The following is a 19,497-nucleotide window of genomic DNA, read 5'->3' on the forward strand; positions in this document are numbered from 1 at the left end:
AAAATACAAAAGATAATGGATATAATAATAAAAACACAATAAATATAAATACATCAGAAAGCTTATATACATATTGTAGATTTGATTGTATGCCCAAAAGGTTACTAACAGCTGTACGTAAGGTAACTGACAGGATATAATAAGGTAGTGCTGGAGTTAGTGGGTGGAGGTGTTGATCAGCCTTACTGCTTGGGGAAAGTAACTGTTTTTGAGTCTGGTGGTCCTGGCGTGGATGCTATGTAGCCTAATCCCTGATGGGAGTGGGACAAACAAGTTTGTGAGTAGGGTCGGTGCAATCCTTTATGAAGTTACTGGCCCTTTTCTGGTGCTTTTCTTTATATGCCCTTATGGTGGGTAGGCTGGTGCAAGTGATGCATTGGGCAGTTTTGACTACCCATTGTAGAGCCTTCCTATCTGCCACAGTGCAGTTTCCGTACCGTGCAGAGATGCAGCTTGTTAGGATGCTCTCTACTGCGCTTCTGTAGAATGACATGAGTATGGATGTGCAAAGGCTAGCTCTCTTCGGCCTCCTCAGAAAGTAGAGGCATTGGTGCGCTTTCTTGACTGTATAGGATGTGTATGAAATAAAACAAACATTCTATTTGCCGCAACCACCCCATGAGAGCATGACCTGTAAACAGGAATTGGTCTTATTCTTGTCACGTGTACTGAGATATAGTAAAAGGCATGTCTTACAGACTGTTAACACAGGTCAAATCATTACACAGTGCATTGAGATAGAACACGGTAAAACAATAACAGAATGCACAATAAAGTGTAACAGCTACAGAGAAAGTGCAGTGCAGGTAAACAATAAGGTGCAAATATTATGAGGTCAAGAGTCCATTTTATCATACTATGGAGCCCTTTTAGAAGTCTTATAACAGCAGGATAGAAGGTGCCCTTGAGTTTGGTGGTACATGCTTTCAGGCTTTTGTACCTCCTGTCTGATGGGAGAGGGAATGTCTAGGATGGGTGGGGTCTTTGATTATGCAGGCTGCTTTACTGAGGTAGTGAGAAATTATCTTTCATCTGCTGCATTGCCACATTTAAATTGGAATATCAGAAAATTCAAGGCAAATTAATAAAAGACATTCAATTAAGAGGTTACTGGAGCGTAACGTTTGTCAGAGGAACAATAATCAAGAATCCACAATTAAAATGCAGACATAGGTTCAAATCTCTTCTCGAGAGATTCCCCTCCATAGATGCTGCCTGACTTCCTGAGTGCCTTCAGAGTTTCGTGTGTGAGGCGCAAGATTTTCAGCATCTTGCATTCAAATGTCACCATGGCAGCTGGGGGATTTAAATTCCGTTAAATAAATAATTTATAAGATGAAAGATTTCCATCAGGATTGGCAATTTTAAAATCACAGGATTGGCATAAAAACCCAAATGGATAAGATGTTCCAGAGGTTTTCTGGATCAAATTTCTCCCCACCTAACCCCATAGCACTAAAGTGCATTACAACGCATCACCTACTGGTTGTAAATCATTGGTTGTAGGAACATTTCAATGATAGGGTAAGTGAGTGTAGTTATCCCCTTTTATTAAAGAGCCTGATGGCTGAGGGGTAGTAACTGTTCTTGAACCTGGTGGCGCACGTTTTGAGGCTCTTGTACCTTCTATGTGATGGCAGCAGCGAGAATAGAGCATGGCCTGGGTGATGAGGATCTCTGATGATAGATGCTGCTTTCCTACAACAGAATTTCATGTGGATATGCTCAATGGTTGGGAGAGCTTTACCTGTGATGTATTGGGCCGCATCCATCAACTTCTGTAGGATTTTCTGTTCAAGGGCATTGGTGTTTCCATTCCAGGCCGTGATGCAGCCAGATCAATATACACTCCACTGCACATCTTCTGAAATGTGTCAAAGCTTTAGATGTCACGCCGAAACTCTATAGACTCCTAAGGAAGTAAAGGTGTTGTTATGCTTCCTTTGCATTTGCACTTACATGCTGCGTCCAGGACAGGTTCTCTGAAATAGTAACACCCAGGAATTTAAAGTTGCTAACCCTCTCCACCTCTGATCCACTGATGAGGACTGCCTCATGGACCTTTGGTTTCCATCTCCTCGGGTTTATAATCATCTCTATCAATGTTTTGGATGAGAATGTACAAGACATGGTTAGTCAGTTTGCTGATAACGCTAAAATAAGTGGTGATGCAGATGGTGAAGATGGTTATCAGGATCTACAGAAAGATATTAATCAGTGAAGTGAGAAATGGCAAATGGAGTTTAATTCAGATAAGTGCGAGGCATTACCACTTGAGAAGGCAAATAAGGGTAGAGCTTTCACGGTGAATGCTAGGGCCCTGGAGAGATTGTAGAATGGAGAGACTCAGGGGTAAAAGTACAAGATGCCCTGAAAGTGGAGTAACTGGAAGACAGGTTGGTGAAGATATCTTTTAGTAGTCTGGCCTTCATCAGTCAGGGCACTGAATAGTTGGGATGTTATGCTGCTGTTGTACATGATGTTGTGAGGCCACATTTGGAATATTATGTTAAGCTTTGGTCACCATGGTATAGGAAAGATGACATTAAGCTAGAAAGGGTGCAGTGGAGATTTATGAGGATGTTGCTGGGACTGGAGGTTAAAGTTATCAGAGACAGTCGAGCAGACTGGGATTTTATTCATCGGAACAGAGGAGAATGAGATGAGATCTTACAGAAGAAAACTTGTATCAAGTATTCATAGAGATTGACACTGATGTGTTCATGTCCTCTAATAGTAAGCACATCAAGATATTTAATCAGAAAACACTATAAATCTTCTGATGAAAGATTTGAAGCCAACTCTTTCTCCATGGACACTGCCTGATCTGCTGAGCATTTCTGATTGCCATCCAGCTGCTTCACTTATAAATGTTACCCTGGAAACCAAGGACAATGGATTCTGCTTAATTGGGACACATCAGGACCAGTACATTTTGGCCCAATTAAGTGGCTGTCCCGAAGAGCCAAAGTTTCATGAAAATAGTGAAAAAGGTTGAAGAAAGATTTAACTGAGTAACAAATTATTTAGATGAAATACAGAATAAATTAGAACACTACCAAAACTACTACAGTATTAGTCTTTGTATTAGTCCCAAATTGTTATCAACAGAGGAATTCAATCAGGGTATGCTGTTGTGTTCTTTTGATTGACTGTAAATGAACAAAATCAGTGCAGACACCTAGTGCAGATAATGGACTGCCTTCAAACAGTGCTTTTGACAATTGCATCCTCCAAATCTTCATTTTAAATGTAACATACAAGATAATTGTTGATATCTTCAAATTCTTTGTAGTCTTAACTTGTTGAAGTTGTGAAATAGTTTCATTTTCACTCTGGGCGATTTCTGACATCTCCATGCCTGAATATTTGAACCTACGGTGAGCAAAACAGTTTTGAATTGTCTTCCTGTCTATTTCTTGCCAACTATCAGTGTCAAAAATCACTGCTTTTTGAACAGAAACACGCAAATGATGCTGCTTAAAAACTGTTTACTCTAAACAGTGTAGTATCTAAAACAAGCAGTGTAGTATCTAACAGTACATGACTGACTCTAGTTAGAATATGCTTGGCAACAGTCTCCTGTTCAATTCAGTGGCATAATGTCCCAAATACAGTAAGATAATCCTAGCTATTTTCTCAAATAGTTATTGTTCTTTAACAGTTGTCCCAAATAAGCGGCTGCCCCAATTAACTAGAATCCACTGTGTTGATATTGTAAAATATAATCTACTGTCAAATTTATTTTCAAAGACCCTGTCTATAGGATTTTGCATGCTGTGCTGATGCAAGTCATAGATCAAATCATGGATGGGCAGCACAATAGTTTAGCGTTCAGCACATCGCTTCACAGTGCGAGTAACATGGGTTCATTTCCACTGTTGTCTGTAAGGAGCTTGTACGTTCTGCCTGTGACTGCATGTGTTTACTTTGGGTGCTCCAGTTTCCTCCCACCTTCCAAAGACGTTTGCATTAGTATCAAAGACCACAAGACAGAAGAACAGAATAATTGGTCACATGGGTGTAATTAAGTGGTATAGGCTCAATGAGCTGGAACATCCTGTTACCATGCTGTATCTCTTAAAAAAAAGATTTTCTTTTTAGGAATTGGAAGGAATGCAGCATTTTGCAGCCTTACCAAAGCTAAAGAATAAAAAAAAGACTAACACGTATGTTGTACTTGGCATCATCACGGTAGTCAGCCGATAAAATAAATTTGTAATGTGCTCAATATACATGAAACTGCAATTAGTGTATTCACATCCATTTAAGAGCAACGTGATTTCAAACAGATTACATTTTTTTAGGAAAGTTAGTTGAGGGTGTAACCGATGCCCAAGATGCAAGAGCTCCCTTGCACTTCATCTAAGATAAACCTGACATCAGATAGTATTTTATCATGTCACTGGTTTCCTGTATTTCTGAGGGTAATGTGACTTTTGCAGCAATGACTGACCAACAGGAACTGTTTTTTGATGTACATTTGCTTTGACAATCACTTGACTATTGGTGTTTGCAATAATGATTAGACACGCTAGCTACAAGCAACACACACAAAATGCTGGTGGAACGCAGCAGGCCAGGCAGCATCTACAGGAAGAAGCACAGTCGATGTTTCGGGCCGAGTCCCTTCGTCAGGACTAACTGAAAGAAGAGATAGTAAGAGATTTGAAAGTGGGGGGGAGGGGAGATCCAAAATGATAGGAGAAGACAGGAGGGGGAGGGATGGAGCTAAGAGCTGGATTGGCAAAAGGGATACAAGGCTGGAGAAGGGAGAGGATCTTGGGATGGGAGGCCTAGGGAGAAAGAAAGGGGAGGGGAGCCCAGAGGAAGATGGAGAGCAGGCAAGGAGTTATAGTGATAATAAATAAATAAATAAGGGATGTGGTAAGAAGGGGAGGAGGGCCATTAACAGAAGTTAGAGAGGTCAATGTTCATGCCATCAGGTTGGAAGCTGCCCAGACGGAATATAAGATGTTGTTCCTCTGACCTGAGTGTGGCTTCATCTTGACAGTAGAGGAGGCCGTGGATAGACATATCAGAATGGGAATGGGACGTGGAATTAAAATGAGTGGCCACTGGGAGATCCTGCTTTCTCTGGCGGACAGAGCGTAGGTGTTCTGCAAAACGGTCTCCCAGCCTGCGTCGGGTCTCTAGCTACAACCTCTGTTGAGCAGTCTGTGGACTTATGAACGATTATACATTTTCAACTTAAAACTGCACCCGTATTAGAAGACACCTTTATAGTTCAATTTTCCACTAAGTTTTATTTTAAAGATAATATTCTAGGAGAGTAAGGTATAGAAACAGATTGAAAAACAAGAGAGCAGAGACATTAAATTGAGGGTTACAAATTCATGACAGATCCAGAGAGCATGAAGAGGAAATAATGGAAAAGTAGTTGATAACTATGAGGTATTGATTTAAGTTAATTGGTGAAAGGATTGCTGTGAAAGGAATTGTTGCTGAGAGTAGCAGCAGTTTGGAACACTTTGCTTAAAAAGGTTGGTGGAGGCAGATCTCTCCTTCTCGCCTTTAAAGTATTTTATTAAACTATGAAGAGTCATAACCTACAAATCCACAGATGGAGAGTTAAGAATCAGATTCAGGTTTAATATCACTGGTGTGTGTTGTGAATCGGATGGTCATCTAATCCCAGTTTTGACTGGAATGAATACAATGGATCAAATTGCCCCTTGATGAATTTCTATGATATTTGGCGTAAATCAAGTTGGACATCACACACGTCCAATTCATATATATATACTGTAAAATAGCTTTAATTGTGCTTGAAATCTTGTACAAAATAAACTATATATCCTTTACATCTACCTTTTTCATTCTTCATTAATGTACTGAAACTACCAAACTTTTCAGTCCTGTTGGGCACGTGGCCAAGTGGTTAAGGCGTTTGTCTAGTGATCTGAAGGTCGCTAGTTCAAGCCTCAGCTGTGGCGGCATGTTTGTGTCCTTGAGCAAGGCACTTAACCACATATTGCTCTGGTGTCTGTGCGAGGAGTGGCGCCCCACACAGACTTCCAACCTGCGCCTTGTAAGGCATGAAAATGCCCAACGCGGGCCTCTCATGGTCGACGTTCCCTCCTCCCTCCCCTCCCTCAGTCCTGAAGAAGGGTCTCGGTCTAAAATGTTGACTCTGTGCTTTTCCATAGATGCTGCCTAACCTGCTGAGTTTCTCCATGTTGCTTTGGATTTCCAGCATCTTCAGATTTTCTCCTCTTCAACCCCATTCTCCTGCCTTCTCCCCATAAACTTTGACACCCTTACTAATCAGGAACCTATCAACCTCCGCTTTAAATATATCCAGGTACTTGGCCTCCAGAGCTGTCTTTGACAATGAATTCCACAGATTCACCACCTTCTAAAGAAATTCCTCATCTTTGTTGTCTTCTGGTCCTAGACTCCCCCATTATAGGAATCATCATCTCCACATCCACTCTACCTAGATCTTTCAATATTCAATAGATTTCAATGAGATTCCCCCCCCCCCCCCACCTTGTAAACCAGGCCCAGAATCATCAAACACTCCTCATGCTTTCAACAGGTTTCTGGGTGATTGCACATTGTTTGCAAAGTAATTCAGAAGCTTCAGCCATGACTGGGCCCCCTTATCTCCTGTCAGGACATAAACAAGTATTCTCTGACAGACTGATTGCAAACATCTTGTCGTGTTTCTTCCACACCATTGATTTTATCTCTAACTGTACCACTGAAGCAGAAGCATATTTATTGTCACCAAATGACATGAAATTTTTTGTTTTGCCACAGCAGCAGTACAGTGCAAAGACACAAATTTACTATAAATTGCAAAATAAGTAAATAGTGCAAAGGAAGGAATAATGAAGCAGTGTTTATTGACCATTCAGGAATCTGATGACAGACGGGAAGAAGCCATTCCTGAATCATTGAATATTGATTTTCGGGTTTCTGTACCTCCTCCCAGATGGTAGTAACAAGACAAGGCATGGCCCAGATAGCGAAGGTCCTCACTGATGTATCTGAGCTGTTTGCACAAAGCTCCTGATTTTTAACAAGGCTGTACACAACAAACAAGCATGAAATGTGAGTATGTGAGCTTTTCTTGTTTCAAAATGAGGGCACAAACAATTAAAGCTGATTTATTGGAGGACTTCAGTTTCAGGCACAAAATAGGTTTGTGGAACACAAATCTCAGGTTGCAGTATTTTGTGTATTCTAAAGTTTGGATTAAATCCATTAGCTTTTTGAAGCAAATAATGGACATCCTGGCTCTTTGAAACATATCCAAGAACACCTTTTCCCCCATGTTATCAGTATCCAATCATGGATGTGCAGAGAATGGTGGAGCTTGGACAAGTGTAGGCAGACATGTGTTTAGTTAGACATTTAATTACCAGTTTAAATAATACCCCCCAACAGGAAGGGTCTGTTCCTGTGTTGCCCTGTTCTGTGCCCTATCAGAAGATAATGAATAGCACCTGGATCCCTTATATCCCTCCTCTCAGTGGGAGGAGAGAGAGCAGCACGCCACACGTGCGCGGCCCTCTGATGAAAAATGATATCGTATCTGTTAAATAGGGGCCGTGGACAATTCTGATTTGTAAACACAAAATAATCTGCAGATGCTGGGGTCAAAGCAACACTCACAACACGCTGGAGGAACTCAGCAGGTCGGGCAGCATCAGTGGAAAAGATTGGTCGACATTTCGGGCCGGAACCCTCCGGCCTGAAACGTCGACCGATCTTTTCCACTGATGCTGCCCGACCCGCTGAGTTCCTCCAGCGTGTTGTGAGTGACAATTCTGATTTGATGGAGATAGACGTGAAAGCACAAAAGAACATCTGGAAAAATTTCTGAAACGTTCGTTCGCTGCTGTCGTTACTGCGCGGTTGGGAATCTTTCAGAGGGAAGGCCTCAAAATCCCTGGCTTTGCCTGCTGTTGGCGACCGAGAAGGAGGTCGAATCGTTGGGATAGAGATGGCGCTCAGTACTCGGTGTCAGAGAGCTGATCAGAGCTCGAAGTTTTCGGATGACTCAGAGTCGGACCGTGGTCGGATATGGCAGGAAGAGTTTTTCTTCCTTCTCTCCGTCTGCATGAGATGTGGGACATTTGAGAGACTTTGAACTTTACTGTGCTCATGGACTTCTTCAACAAGTTATGGTATTGTTGCACTGTTGTAACTATATGTTATAATTATGTGGTTTCGTTAGTTTTTTCAGTCTTGGTCTGTCCTGTGTTTCTGTGATATCACACCAGAGGAAATATTGTATCATTACTAAGTGACAATAAAAGAGAACTGCGTGTCTACATAATCTAATATTGCTTTAACAAGACAACTCATTTTATGTGAAATTCTCAAAATACTAGGCATTAGATTCAAACTGTTGACTCAGGGCCCCTCTGGATCATGATTTGCTTTTGCGAAGACACCCAAAATAGATGCTGTATTAAGTTAATGCGTCTTACCAGAGGGAGGTAATAGAGAGGCTAAGAGATGGGATAAGAGGGGAGGCAGAATAGGGAATGAAAAAAAGGAGAGTGGGAGGGGGGAAGGGGTGGAGGGGAAGACAGGGGTGTGGGTGAGGAAGGGGGTTTGTGAAGGAACTGGGGGAGGAGATGGGGGGGATAAATACCAGAAGTGTGTACCAACGTTCAAGCTACACACAAAATGCTGGAGGAGCTCAGCAGGTCAAGCTTCTGTGAAATTGAATAATAAGAATCAGAATCAGATTTATTATCACTGGAATGTGATGTGAAATTTGTTAACTTAGCAGCAGCAGTGCAATGCAATACATAATCTAGCAGGGAGAGAGAAAAAAAATAAAACAATAATAAATAAACAAATAAATGAATTATGTATATTGGATATTAAAAATGTGCAAAAACAGAAATACTGTATATTAAAAAAAGTGAGATAGTGTCCAAAGCTTCATTGTCCATTTAGGAACTGGACGGTAGAGGGGAAGAAGCTGTTCCTGAATCACTGAGTGTGTGCCTTCAGGCTTCAGTCTCTCCTACCTGATGGTAACAGTGAGAAAAGGGCATGCCCTGGGTGCTGGAGGACCTTAATAATGGACGCTGCCTTTCTGAGACACTGCTCCCTAAAGATGCCCAGTGTACTTTGTAGGCTAGTACCCAAGATGGAGTTGACTACATTTACAACCTTCTGCAGCTTCTTTCAGTCCTGTGCAGTAGCCCCTCCCCTCCATACCAGACAGTGATGCAGCCTGTCAGAATGCTCTCCACGGTACATCTATAGAAGTTTTTGAGTGTATTGGTTGACATGCCAAATTTCTTCAAACTCCTAATAAAGTATAGCTGCTGTCTTGCTAGTTGACATTTTGGGCCAAGGCAGAACACCTTAACCCTTCTCTTCTCTACACCTGCCTGTCACTTCCCTCTGGTGCCCCTCCTCCTTCCCCTTCTTCCATCGCCCTTTCTCCTCTCCCATCAGATTTCACCTTTTCCAGTCCTTTATACTACTCCCCAACCCATCACCTCACATCCCCCTCATTTCACCTTTTCCAGTTCTTTATGCTTTCTCCCCACCCATCACCCCAGCCCCCCTCACCTGGCTTCACTTATCACCTTCCAGCTTGTGCACCTTCCCCCTCCCCCCACTGGCTTGTGCACCTTCCTCCTCCCCTCCCCCCACCCCCCCTTGCCACACCTTTTTATTCTGGCTTCTTCCCTCTTCTTTTCCAGTCCTGAGGAAGGGTCTCAGCCCAAAAGATCTACTGTTTATTCCCCTTCGTAGATCTACTTGATCTGCTTACAGCATTCTGCGTTTTCCTCTGGATTTCCAGCATCTGCTGAATTTCGGGCTTTGGTTGTGCATAACTAGGGGATTGCCACATAGACAGGCCTTCTTTCATACAGAGCTTTAAAAAAAAAACATGTTCACCTTCTCCAGTGAAATGGGTCCAAGACTCATGACAGTATTTTAAACAATATTTCTCTTTCGTTTAATGTCATCATTTCACTATCAACACCTTGAAATGATTATATACTGTGGTCATTATAACAATGCTTTTCAAGATTACTATGATTAGTTTTGGCTGGCAAGGGGGCCTAGAAGGGCCTACTCTCTGCTGTACCTCAATAAATAAAATTATATTAAAAAATGTTGGCGCGTGGGCAAGTGGCTAAGGCGTCGGTCTAGTGATCTGAAGGTCGCTAGTTCGAGCCTTGGCTGAAGCAGCATGTTGTGTCTTTGAGTAAGGCACTTAACCACACATTGCTCTGCGACGACGTTGGTGCCAAGCTGTATTGGCCCTAGTGCCCTTCCCTTGGACAACATCGGTGGCGTGGAGAGGGGAGACTTGCAGCACGGGCAACAGCCGGTCTTCCATACAACCTTGCCCAGGCCCGTGCCCTGGAAACCTTCCAAGGCGCAAATCCATGGTCTAACGAGACTAACAGATGCCTATATATAAAAAAAATATATATATATATTTTTAAGAACAGGCAATACACTTCAGGAGTACTTTATTCATTCTTTCTTCACGTCCTGTATTCTGTAGGTAATACATGCAGATCCCTGAATGCCCTTGAATCAAGTTCCTTGCAAGATTTTTCCAAAATTCAGCTGCAAGATACAAGATTTTCTTCGATGTCAGATCTGAAGAATGAAGGACGCAGAAGCACGCACACGTACAGTATCCAAAAGAGTAGATATACATCTTTACTTGCATTATTAAACCATAAGACCTTGGAGCAGAATTAGGCCATTCAGCCCATCATGTCTTCTTTGCCATTTGATCATGGCTGATTTATTTTCCTTCTCGACCCCTCTCTCCTGCATTCTCCCCATAACCTATGACACCCTTACTAATCAACTTCCTCTTTAAAGATACTCAGTCACTTGTCCTCCACAGATTCACCAACTTCTTGTGACTGAAACTTCTCCTGATCTCTCTTCTAAAGGGACGTCCTTCTATTGAGGCAGTGCCGTCTGATTCTAGGATGAGTTGTTAGATAAAATCATTTTTAAAAACTCAAAGTAAAGAATCTGCTTTGAATCCATTGGCGAGTCTATGGAATTCATGGTCTCAGATGGCTGTGGAGGCCAAGTCAAAGGGTATATTTGAAGCGGAGGTTAATAGGTTCTTGATTAGTAAGGGCATCAAAGGTTAGGCAGGAGAATGGGGTTGAGAGGGATAATAAATCAATTATGATGGAATGGCAGAGCAGACTCGATGGGCCGAATGGCCTGATTATGCTCCTATGTCTTTTGAAACATTGACAACAGAAGAGGGTGCCATGGTAGCGGTTGGCTCGATGCTATTACAGCTTAGGGCATCATAGTTGAGAATTCAGTTCCAACATCTCCTGTAAGTTTGTACATCCTTCCCGTGAGCTCATGGGTTTCCTCCGGGTGCTTCAGTTTACTCCCACATTCCAAAAACGTACTGATTTGGTAGGTTAGATTGCCCTGTGATTAGGTTAGAATTAAATAGGTGTGTTGCCAGGCAGTGTGGCTCATTAGGCTAGAAGGGCCTGTTCTGTGCTGTATCTCTAAATAAACCAACAGTGAGGACTTCACGTGGTCTGTACACACCGGCTGAGTGGGGAAAAGAGCACAACAGCACCTCTCTCACCTCAGACAGTTGAAGTTTGGCATGAGTCCCCAAATTCCAAGGACTTTCTACAGGGGCGCAACTGAGAGCATCCTGACTGGCTGCATCACTGCCTGGTATGGGAACTGTACTTCCCTCAACCGCAGGACTCTGCAGAGAGTGGTGCGGATGGCCCAGCACATCTGTGGATGTGAACTTCCCACTATTTAGGACATTTACAGAGACATGGACGTAAAAAGTGCCCGAAGGATCATTGGGTACCAAGAGATACTATTACTACTACGTCGACTCAGGCCTAGGGGGCCGGCGTTGGGCACGATGACAGACTCTCCACTTCCCCCTCTCTCTCATCCGTGTTCAGTTCATCTACATTACCTGCACTGCTGTCTTCTAGGAGGGTGTTGACCATAGTCTTGGGAGGGCGCCCAGGGTTCCTCCTCCCATGCCTGGGCTCCCATATGATGACTAGGTTGGCAGGTAGCTCGGGGTGGCGTAGGCTAGCGGTACCAGAGTTACCCAACCACAAACTGTTCTATCTGCTACCATCAAGGAAATGGTATCGCATCATAAAAGCCAGGACCAACAGGCTCCGGGACAGCTTCTTCCACCTGGCCATCAGACTGATTAACTCATACTGACACAACTGTATTTCTAAGCTATATTGACTGTTCTGGTGCACATACTTTTTATTACAGATTACTATAATTTGTACATTGCACATTCAGTCGGAGACATAACGTAAAGATTTTTACTCCTCACGTATGTGAAGGATGCAAGAAATAAAGTCAATTCAATTCAACAAAAAAACCTTGGTTTATAATCATTTTTATTTTTATGACAACATATACACAAATTTTTGTACCATGCATGAGTCATGATTACATTAGTACATTAACCTGCACTGCTGTACATATCAGAATTAGGAAAACTACTTAACTCACATTTTGATCGGAAACACAGGGTCAAGTTAGTGACCGTTCAACAAACGGATGCTGGTTATTTCAGTATTATTCTGGGTCCGTGTGGTCTAGGTAATGAAATCATTTGAAGGCATCATACGAGATAAGGAATCATTGTCTTTAGTGGCACAAGCACGTGATTAAGCTCAGAGTCAACACACAGCAATCATTAAACAGAGGATGAGAACTTGTCAACATGACTGACTTTTGCTGTACTGACGGCTGTTGAGATCGAGGCAAACTGCCATTTTCACAATGGACATAGTACATTCCACCACTCCCCCCACAGTATTATTTCTAGATTACATTCTATCAGAGTTAAAAAGTAATATTTTCTTCCTTTTTGGTTAAAGAAAGCAAATCAATGGCGTAACCAGAGTTTACAAGGGAAAAGCAATCAAACCCAATGAAAAGACCGCACAGCAAGGAGTTAACAACAGCATCCCCTGGTGTGCGTGACTTTTACATCTACAAATCTCCTGCATAGCAGAAAAATACAAATATCTATTTTCAAAAAAAAAAATCCAGTACTAAGGTGCAATGGGATTGGTCAAGAAGTGCTCATGATGGCATACTATCCCGCCTCAAACCCTCTCACGCTGGGGATGCCATTGGCTGGGATAGATCATCGAAGGAGCTAAGAAACAAAATTCTAGGTTGCATCAAATTAGACAGATAGCACATCTTAAGCATAAAAAAAAGTATCCAATCTCCTTCTTCCTGTTCACATCACCCTTCCTCGGTACCTGGGTTGAGCTGTTCGGGAGTGTTTAACATCATCAGTCCTGAGTGTGTTCAATGCTCTTTGTGATTTCCCACAGCAATGAAGACGATCAGAGTAGAAATGGTGATCACGTGAACTTGCCTACGCTCTGAGTGAGCTTTTCAATACTGGAAAGAGATTCTCAAAGACAGGAATATATCCCAACCTGGGGTCCACAGACCTCTCGGTTACTGCAGGGGTCCATGGCGTAAAAAAGGTTGGGAATCCCAGGGAAAATACCTATTTTCTCAACCTAACTGATGATGGTTGTGGAGAGGATTTTACTAAGAAAATTGGGCAACTGGTAGAAATTCCAAGAAGATTAATTCACTTTCCTTTTCCTCAATCTCTTCCACAAAACTTTCTCAGAGTTAAGCACAAGACTTACTGGGAACTTGGCGAGTGTTTCCTGCACTGGGTCTCATACGCGGTCTTTCTTGCCAGCAGTTGGCTCAAAATAGAGACATCTAATCATATACAATTCACAAAAAGACCAGATTGAAAACATTTGCTAACTTGCAATTCCAACAGAGACTTTACAAATGGTAAACTTCCACTCTGGCCCTGTTACTGTCAGTTAAAAGATACTGGGAAACCACATGCAGTTTTGTTGATAAAGTGCCAACTATATTGAAACAACAGAATTCTAACATCTAAAATTTGTATGTGTAGTGCAGTCACTTCTTAATTTCCCCTCCAAATATTGTTTCAGTACTGACCCTGCATGATTGTGTGCCACATGAGTTTAGCATACACTTTCAAGAGAGAATTTTTTTTACATTTGGAGATTCTAGGACAGAATATATTGGAGCAGATCTTTTTTTTAAAAAAAGAAATATTTTGTACTTAGTAGCTGCAGAAAACACATTAACAGAGCATGTACATAAAACAGCACAAGACATTTTGAACATCTGGTTCAGTATGCCCTTTATCACCACTGTAATACTCTGCTAGGCTGCCTGCTACAAACCCTTGTATTGTTCACTTCTGTGGAATAAATGGGATGGAATATTGGGAAGGTATGAGATCAAATAGCCAACACTGCTGTGCTCAGTGAACAGTGGTGGCCAAAGAGCATCTTCTTCCCCAGAGAATGAATATGCTAAACTGAAGCCTCAGGATTTGCAAAGTCACCCCAATTTTACAAAAGGGATGAGAAATTAAATTCAACAGAAATCACTTGAAAAGCTGCAGCTCCCTCCATCCCATCCGATTGTTGGCGAAAATGCCATAAGGACCAAATACTAATCATGTGATTTACACCAGAGATCACTGAGGAGTCTGTTGTCTAATAACATGAAAACATTTCCAAGTCATTCCACGAAGGCCATATACTTTAAAAAAAAATGCCATGTCAGAGGGGGCAAAATTAGCACTTGCGTCCATGCTTTGTGCATATACACTTCCAGGTGCAAATAAATTTTTATTTGGAGAAATGGGGTGATCTGCACCACTACAAGGAACACAATTAAGTTCAAAAACAATTCTAAAGCTTTAAAAGTAGAGTTTGGGCCAGTTGGTGGCAGTTATTTAACAAGGCTCTGGGGATAAAGAGCCACCCTGAGCAAGGTCAGTCAATTGGAGAAACCCATTTCCAGAACGGGTGCTGAAATACCACAGCTTCCATCAAAATTGGTAAATGCACGTCATTTTTAGCTGCGCTTGAATGCGTCCACGTCTCCAATGACTGTCTTGGTGTTAACTCAAGGTTTTGCAGCCAAATCACATTCATCACTAAGACAGTGTACCTCCGCTTCAGTAATATCACCTGACACCACTCTACCTTTATTAGTCCATTGGCTCCCTTGTCTACGCCCTTGTCAACAATGGATTTGGTAATTCTAATTGTTCCCTTGCCAGTCTTTTACACGCCTATATTTATCACCCAAAACTCTGTTGCTAACTCTTCAACTAACATGCAGTGATCTATTCCCCTATACCCCCACCCCCCGAGGTCACTGAACAACCGTGACTCTTGGTCTGTCACTTATTCCTAATTTATATCAATCTATTCCAACCAGAGACCAATCTCACTTCTGCTGTCATGTTAATCTCTCACTTATCTGTCTGAGAGAACAGCACATTTTAACAAGTGGCCCTGATTTTTCTCACCTTACCAAACGGCACAGTCTTCCATCTCCTTGGCCCTAATCTCTCTACTTCTTCCTCACCTTCATCCGAACTCTCCACTGTGCCCAAAGCCCCTTTCCCATAGCCCTTCTTTTGTTTAACACCAAGGTTCCCAACTTGGGGTCCACAGACCCCTCAGTTAATGCATAAATAAAATGGTTGTGAACCCCTGGTTTAGCAGGACTTAGCAGGAAGTAGACTTAGACTCAGATTACACTTAGAAATATTATATAAAGCAAAGTAAACAAATACAACATAATTTTAGCGATACAACTTTGCACATCTTTACGCTTCTAGAGGTAACACGGATACTTCAGTTTTGTTTTTCAGTGCAAATAAAATTGTAGTTTCCAGAATACAGTGTAATCACCAATCAAATTTGAACAACAAACTTCAAATGAAATAGGTTCTAGAATCACAATCTGAATGACAAAATAACATCCAATAAACCCACCAAAAGAAAATTTTAAGGAAGGCTGTTGGATCAGAGATGAGCCACTAAAATGTGCCTGGGGTATGTTTGTAACTTGCAAGGGAATCGTTCAGTATTCCTGACCAAAGCTGCCAGAATGCTTCTGCAAGCGTGGGGCATATTTTGGAAACAAGTGTAATAGAGCTCAATGTATAGAAATGCCCATTTCCTCCATTATCGTGACTATATATATACTCAACCCTGCTTTCAACTTGGTTCAGCTCCATTTTCGGTCCGTGGCATGACAGTGGAGAAGAACAAGCACAGAAGATGAGAACCAGGGTTTTGATGAAACCAACTTTCAAGATTAAAACACTACTGTGGCTAACAATCCCAAGAAAAACATTTAAATGCACGGTATCTGAGCCATAACTACAAAAATATTGACTTTGTGACACTCATTTACATCTTCAACTATTTTGCTCCCTCGAGCTTATTCTCCATTTTCGAATTTACATCTTTGTGAAATTGAAGCCATTACAAAGAACAATGAACTGAATTTTCCATAATAAATCCTTTCATTAAGCTAAAGCACCTTGAGGAAATACATACTCAAAGCATTAGATTTTGGGACCATCTTAATTAAAAACAACTAATTCAGACCAGCTCACTATTCCCTCTACACTACAAACCCTTGGTTGAATTGAAATTAAGTACAAAATGAAGTATGCCATGCCCACGAAGCTTTTGGCAAATAAAACACAAAAATCAAGAGAAAAAAATCAGTTCCAGTAAATCCTAATATTTGATTATTTCAAACAAACATTTTCTGGGAACTATCATGGACTTTAAAAACTCTTGCATTTGCCTTATGGAAATTTTTTTTTAATGGAACGTGCCCTCCAACTTTCACACATCATCAAAAAGGACGGATGAAAATAAATAGATTACAAGGCCTGATTAGGCTCTGCATCGTCTTTCACTTCAGGAGCTGCTGAACAAAATTGCTAAAACTCTGCTGCTGACCAACTCCATCAAGCAGTTCACTAAATGAACAAGTTGCAATGGACAGCAGCATACTTTGCTGAACATCTGCCACCTTTTGTCCTCTCACCATGTCCGCTTCAATGCATGCACTTCCTCTAACCAAAGCAGAGAAAAAAACCTGCCTCTTTCACCGCAAGGTACATTTTCCGATCAAGATTCTTTGAACAGGAGGAGGTACCTCCCTCAAATTACCTGGTTTTTACACGAGCAACATTGGAAATCTCCATCCTGAAGAATTCAACATGCTGCTTTATTTCCACAAAGATTGAGATCAGCTTAGTTTGACTTTTTGAGCCAAGTGAAAAGCAGGGGAAACGTACTTTGATGCCTACTGGGAGAATGAATCAATAATAGGTGCAATTGTAGCATCTGACCCTGATGGACAGTTGATGCTGGGAGCAGGAAGAGAAGCTAGTCACACCGATTCCATTCATTCTCCATAGAAACTTTCACCACCATCCTCCTGCTTATTTCCACTATTCCAATGAAACCCAGGAACACGGCCCCTTAAAGTGATAGGAAAAGGAAGCAAAAGTCAAATAATCTTACAGCCATTAAAAAAAAATTGCAAGACATACTCAGTAATTTTCTTTGGCTAGACATCGCTCCAATTCATCAGCATTTTAAACAGCCACTGTCCAGAAATGACCAAAAGGAGATATAAATTCTCAACCTTTCCACGTCCCTAGCAGGTGAAAGAGATCCTAGAGAAATGGTCAGTTATCCGCGCTGAGGTGAGAACAACAATGAAAAAATGTTTTGGTGTGGCGGTAGCACATTGTGACAAAGTCCAGTGAATTTAGGAAAATTCATACAATCTCTAAGTCTACTTCTCCCATTACATCTTTCTTTGTTTAAAGTAATTGTTGGCTAACAAGTATCAGTATTAAAACAGTGAACTTCATGTAATGACATTTTAAATATATCAACAAAAGGACACAGCAGCCACAAACTGCTCTGATGCAAGCACACAGGTGCATTTCGCAACATCAAAACCAACAGCAAGAAAACAATGTGCCTTCAGTTTAAGCAGTAAGCTTATAGTCCTTTCTCTATCACAGACTCTTTGAAGGATAGAATTCCATTTCACTGTTCACTGAGGTTTCAGTATCACTCAGAAGACATTTCTCCTGTAGTGCCAGTCACCTGAAGTTGGACCAACATGGGGGGGTGGGGAGGTGCAAACATGTGTTCGAAGCAACTGCTCACATCACTGGGGAGGTTTTTTTAAAAAAAGTGCAAACTGTAACATGCGACCAGAACTCTGCGCACCAGGAACTGAGGTCATGTCACCTCCAGTGGCAGAAGAGAGATGGCTGACGCTTCTCTGGGATTAGAAGTGTGTATAGTTGGTACAACCCCTCGCCCTCTCTTTTATTACTTTGAACCTAAAGGCTGGCCGAGCACTCACCGCAGCTGGCGCACGATGCTGGTGTCGACAACGCCAGAGGTCGACAGCATCATGTGACGCGATTGTTTTCGGTGCTGTCGTGCCACACCAGCGTACACGCACTCTTAACTGGGGTTTTAAGAGAAGCATCACAGTGTTGAGGCTAAGTCAGTCAGTCAATGAACTAATTGCACAGCGATGGCACCAACAATACAGTAGTCATGGCATTTTCATACCAAAGTTAAAGCTTAACGAAATGCCACACACAGATGTCTTCACATTCTTGCACTGTGAGAAGCTGAGCCAAGAGGTTTTGAGGAGAAAGATGAGGGGGAAAATAAAGAAAACACACAGGCAAACCAGTTCAGTCCCACTGCCAAGAACAAAATAGGCTTTGATCCTTCTTAGGCCGCTGTGCGCCTCACTGACGTTATTGCTGTCAAGCGTGATCTTCCAAAGGGAAAACTAATCTGGTGCCTCTGGTAATGAGTTCGTGGTCTTCTGTCCCGAGATCATGTTCCAGTGCATCTTCCGAGATGCTCTTGGTTCTCTTGCCGTCCACACTGTTGGATGCGGTGCCCGAGCCAGACGAGCCATTAGCAGTTAGTGTACTCCCTCCATAAGTCAAATTCAGGTCGCCGTCATTAAGTATGAGATCAGAGTCATCGTCCCGGAGCTGTTCTTGATTCTGAAAGATGACAAACAAGACATTCAAGAAATTACGTGACAGTAAACCATCAAACTTAAATTTATTACGTACACGTACAGGCCGAAGTATACCAAATGTATTTCTCACTACATTGGAATTCCTCAATCGCCTTGCTGTCAATCTGAAACAGTCCTTCTACCAAAAAGCTACATCCAAATAACTAATCAAATACTGTGTGCATGTGTATTGGTGGTGACAAGTGCATTTGATAACAGTTACTGACCTCCTATTACGTCTGAGGGCATGTGAATGGCACAATTGGCCACATTGTTGGATTTATTCTGAACGGTTACTTGGGCAATTGCTAACATTGTCAGCTAGGTATCAAAGTGGTAACAATACTCAGGATGTTATTGGGGCCATTGCCTTGGATGTAGACAATAAATTTAACTTTGATATTGCGGTGTTTACCGAGCCTGGCAATTAGCTTGCAGACATTTCCTCACCAGTCGAGGCGACAGACTCAGAGTGCAGTTGTTGACGTTTCTCTCTGAAGAGTACTCACGTTT

The 19,497-nt window shown here is 42.0% G+C and overlaps 1 protein-coding gene across 3 annotated transcripts in view; it reads right to left on the reverse strand.

The window, feature by feature from the left end:
- Positions 1-14,138: 14,138 nt before the first annotated feature.
- Positions 14,139-19,497, reverse strand: part of slc9a7 (solute carrier family 9 member 7) — a 164,884-nt gene continuing 159,525 nt past the window's right edge. For all 3 annotated transcript variants that reach the window (XM_063054540.1, XM_063054538.1, XM_063054539.1), the window contains one exon: positions 14,139-18,967. In XM_063054540.1, coding sequence (XP_062910610.1) covers positions 18,719-18,967 — 249 coding nt within the window. In that variant the 3' untranslated portion in view covers positions 14,139-18,718. The remainder of the gene's footprint in view (positions 18,968-19,497) is intronic.

Source organism: Mobula hypostoma, chromosome 7, assembly GCF_963921235.1.
Source record: "Mobula hypostoma chromosome 7, sMobHyp1.1, whole genome shotgun sequence".
NCBI lineage: Eukaryota > Metazoa > Chordata > Chondrichthyes > Myliobatiformes > Myliobatidae > Mobula > Mobula hypostoma.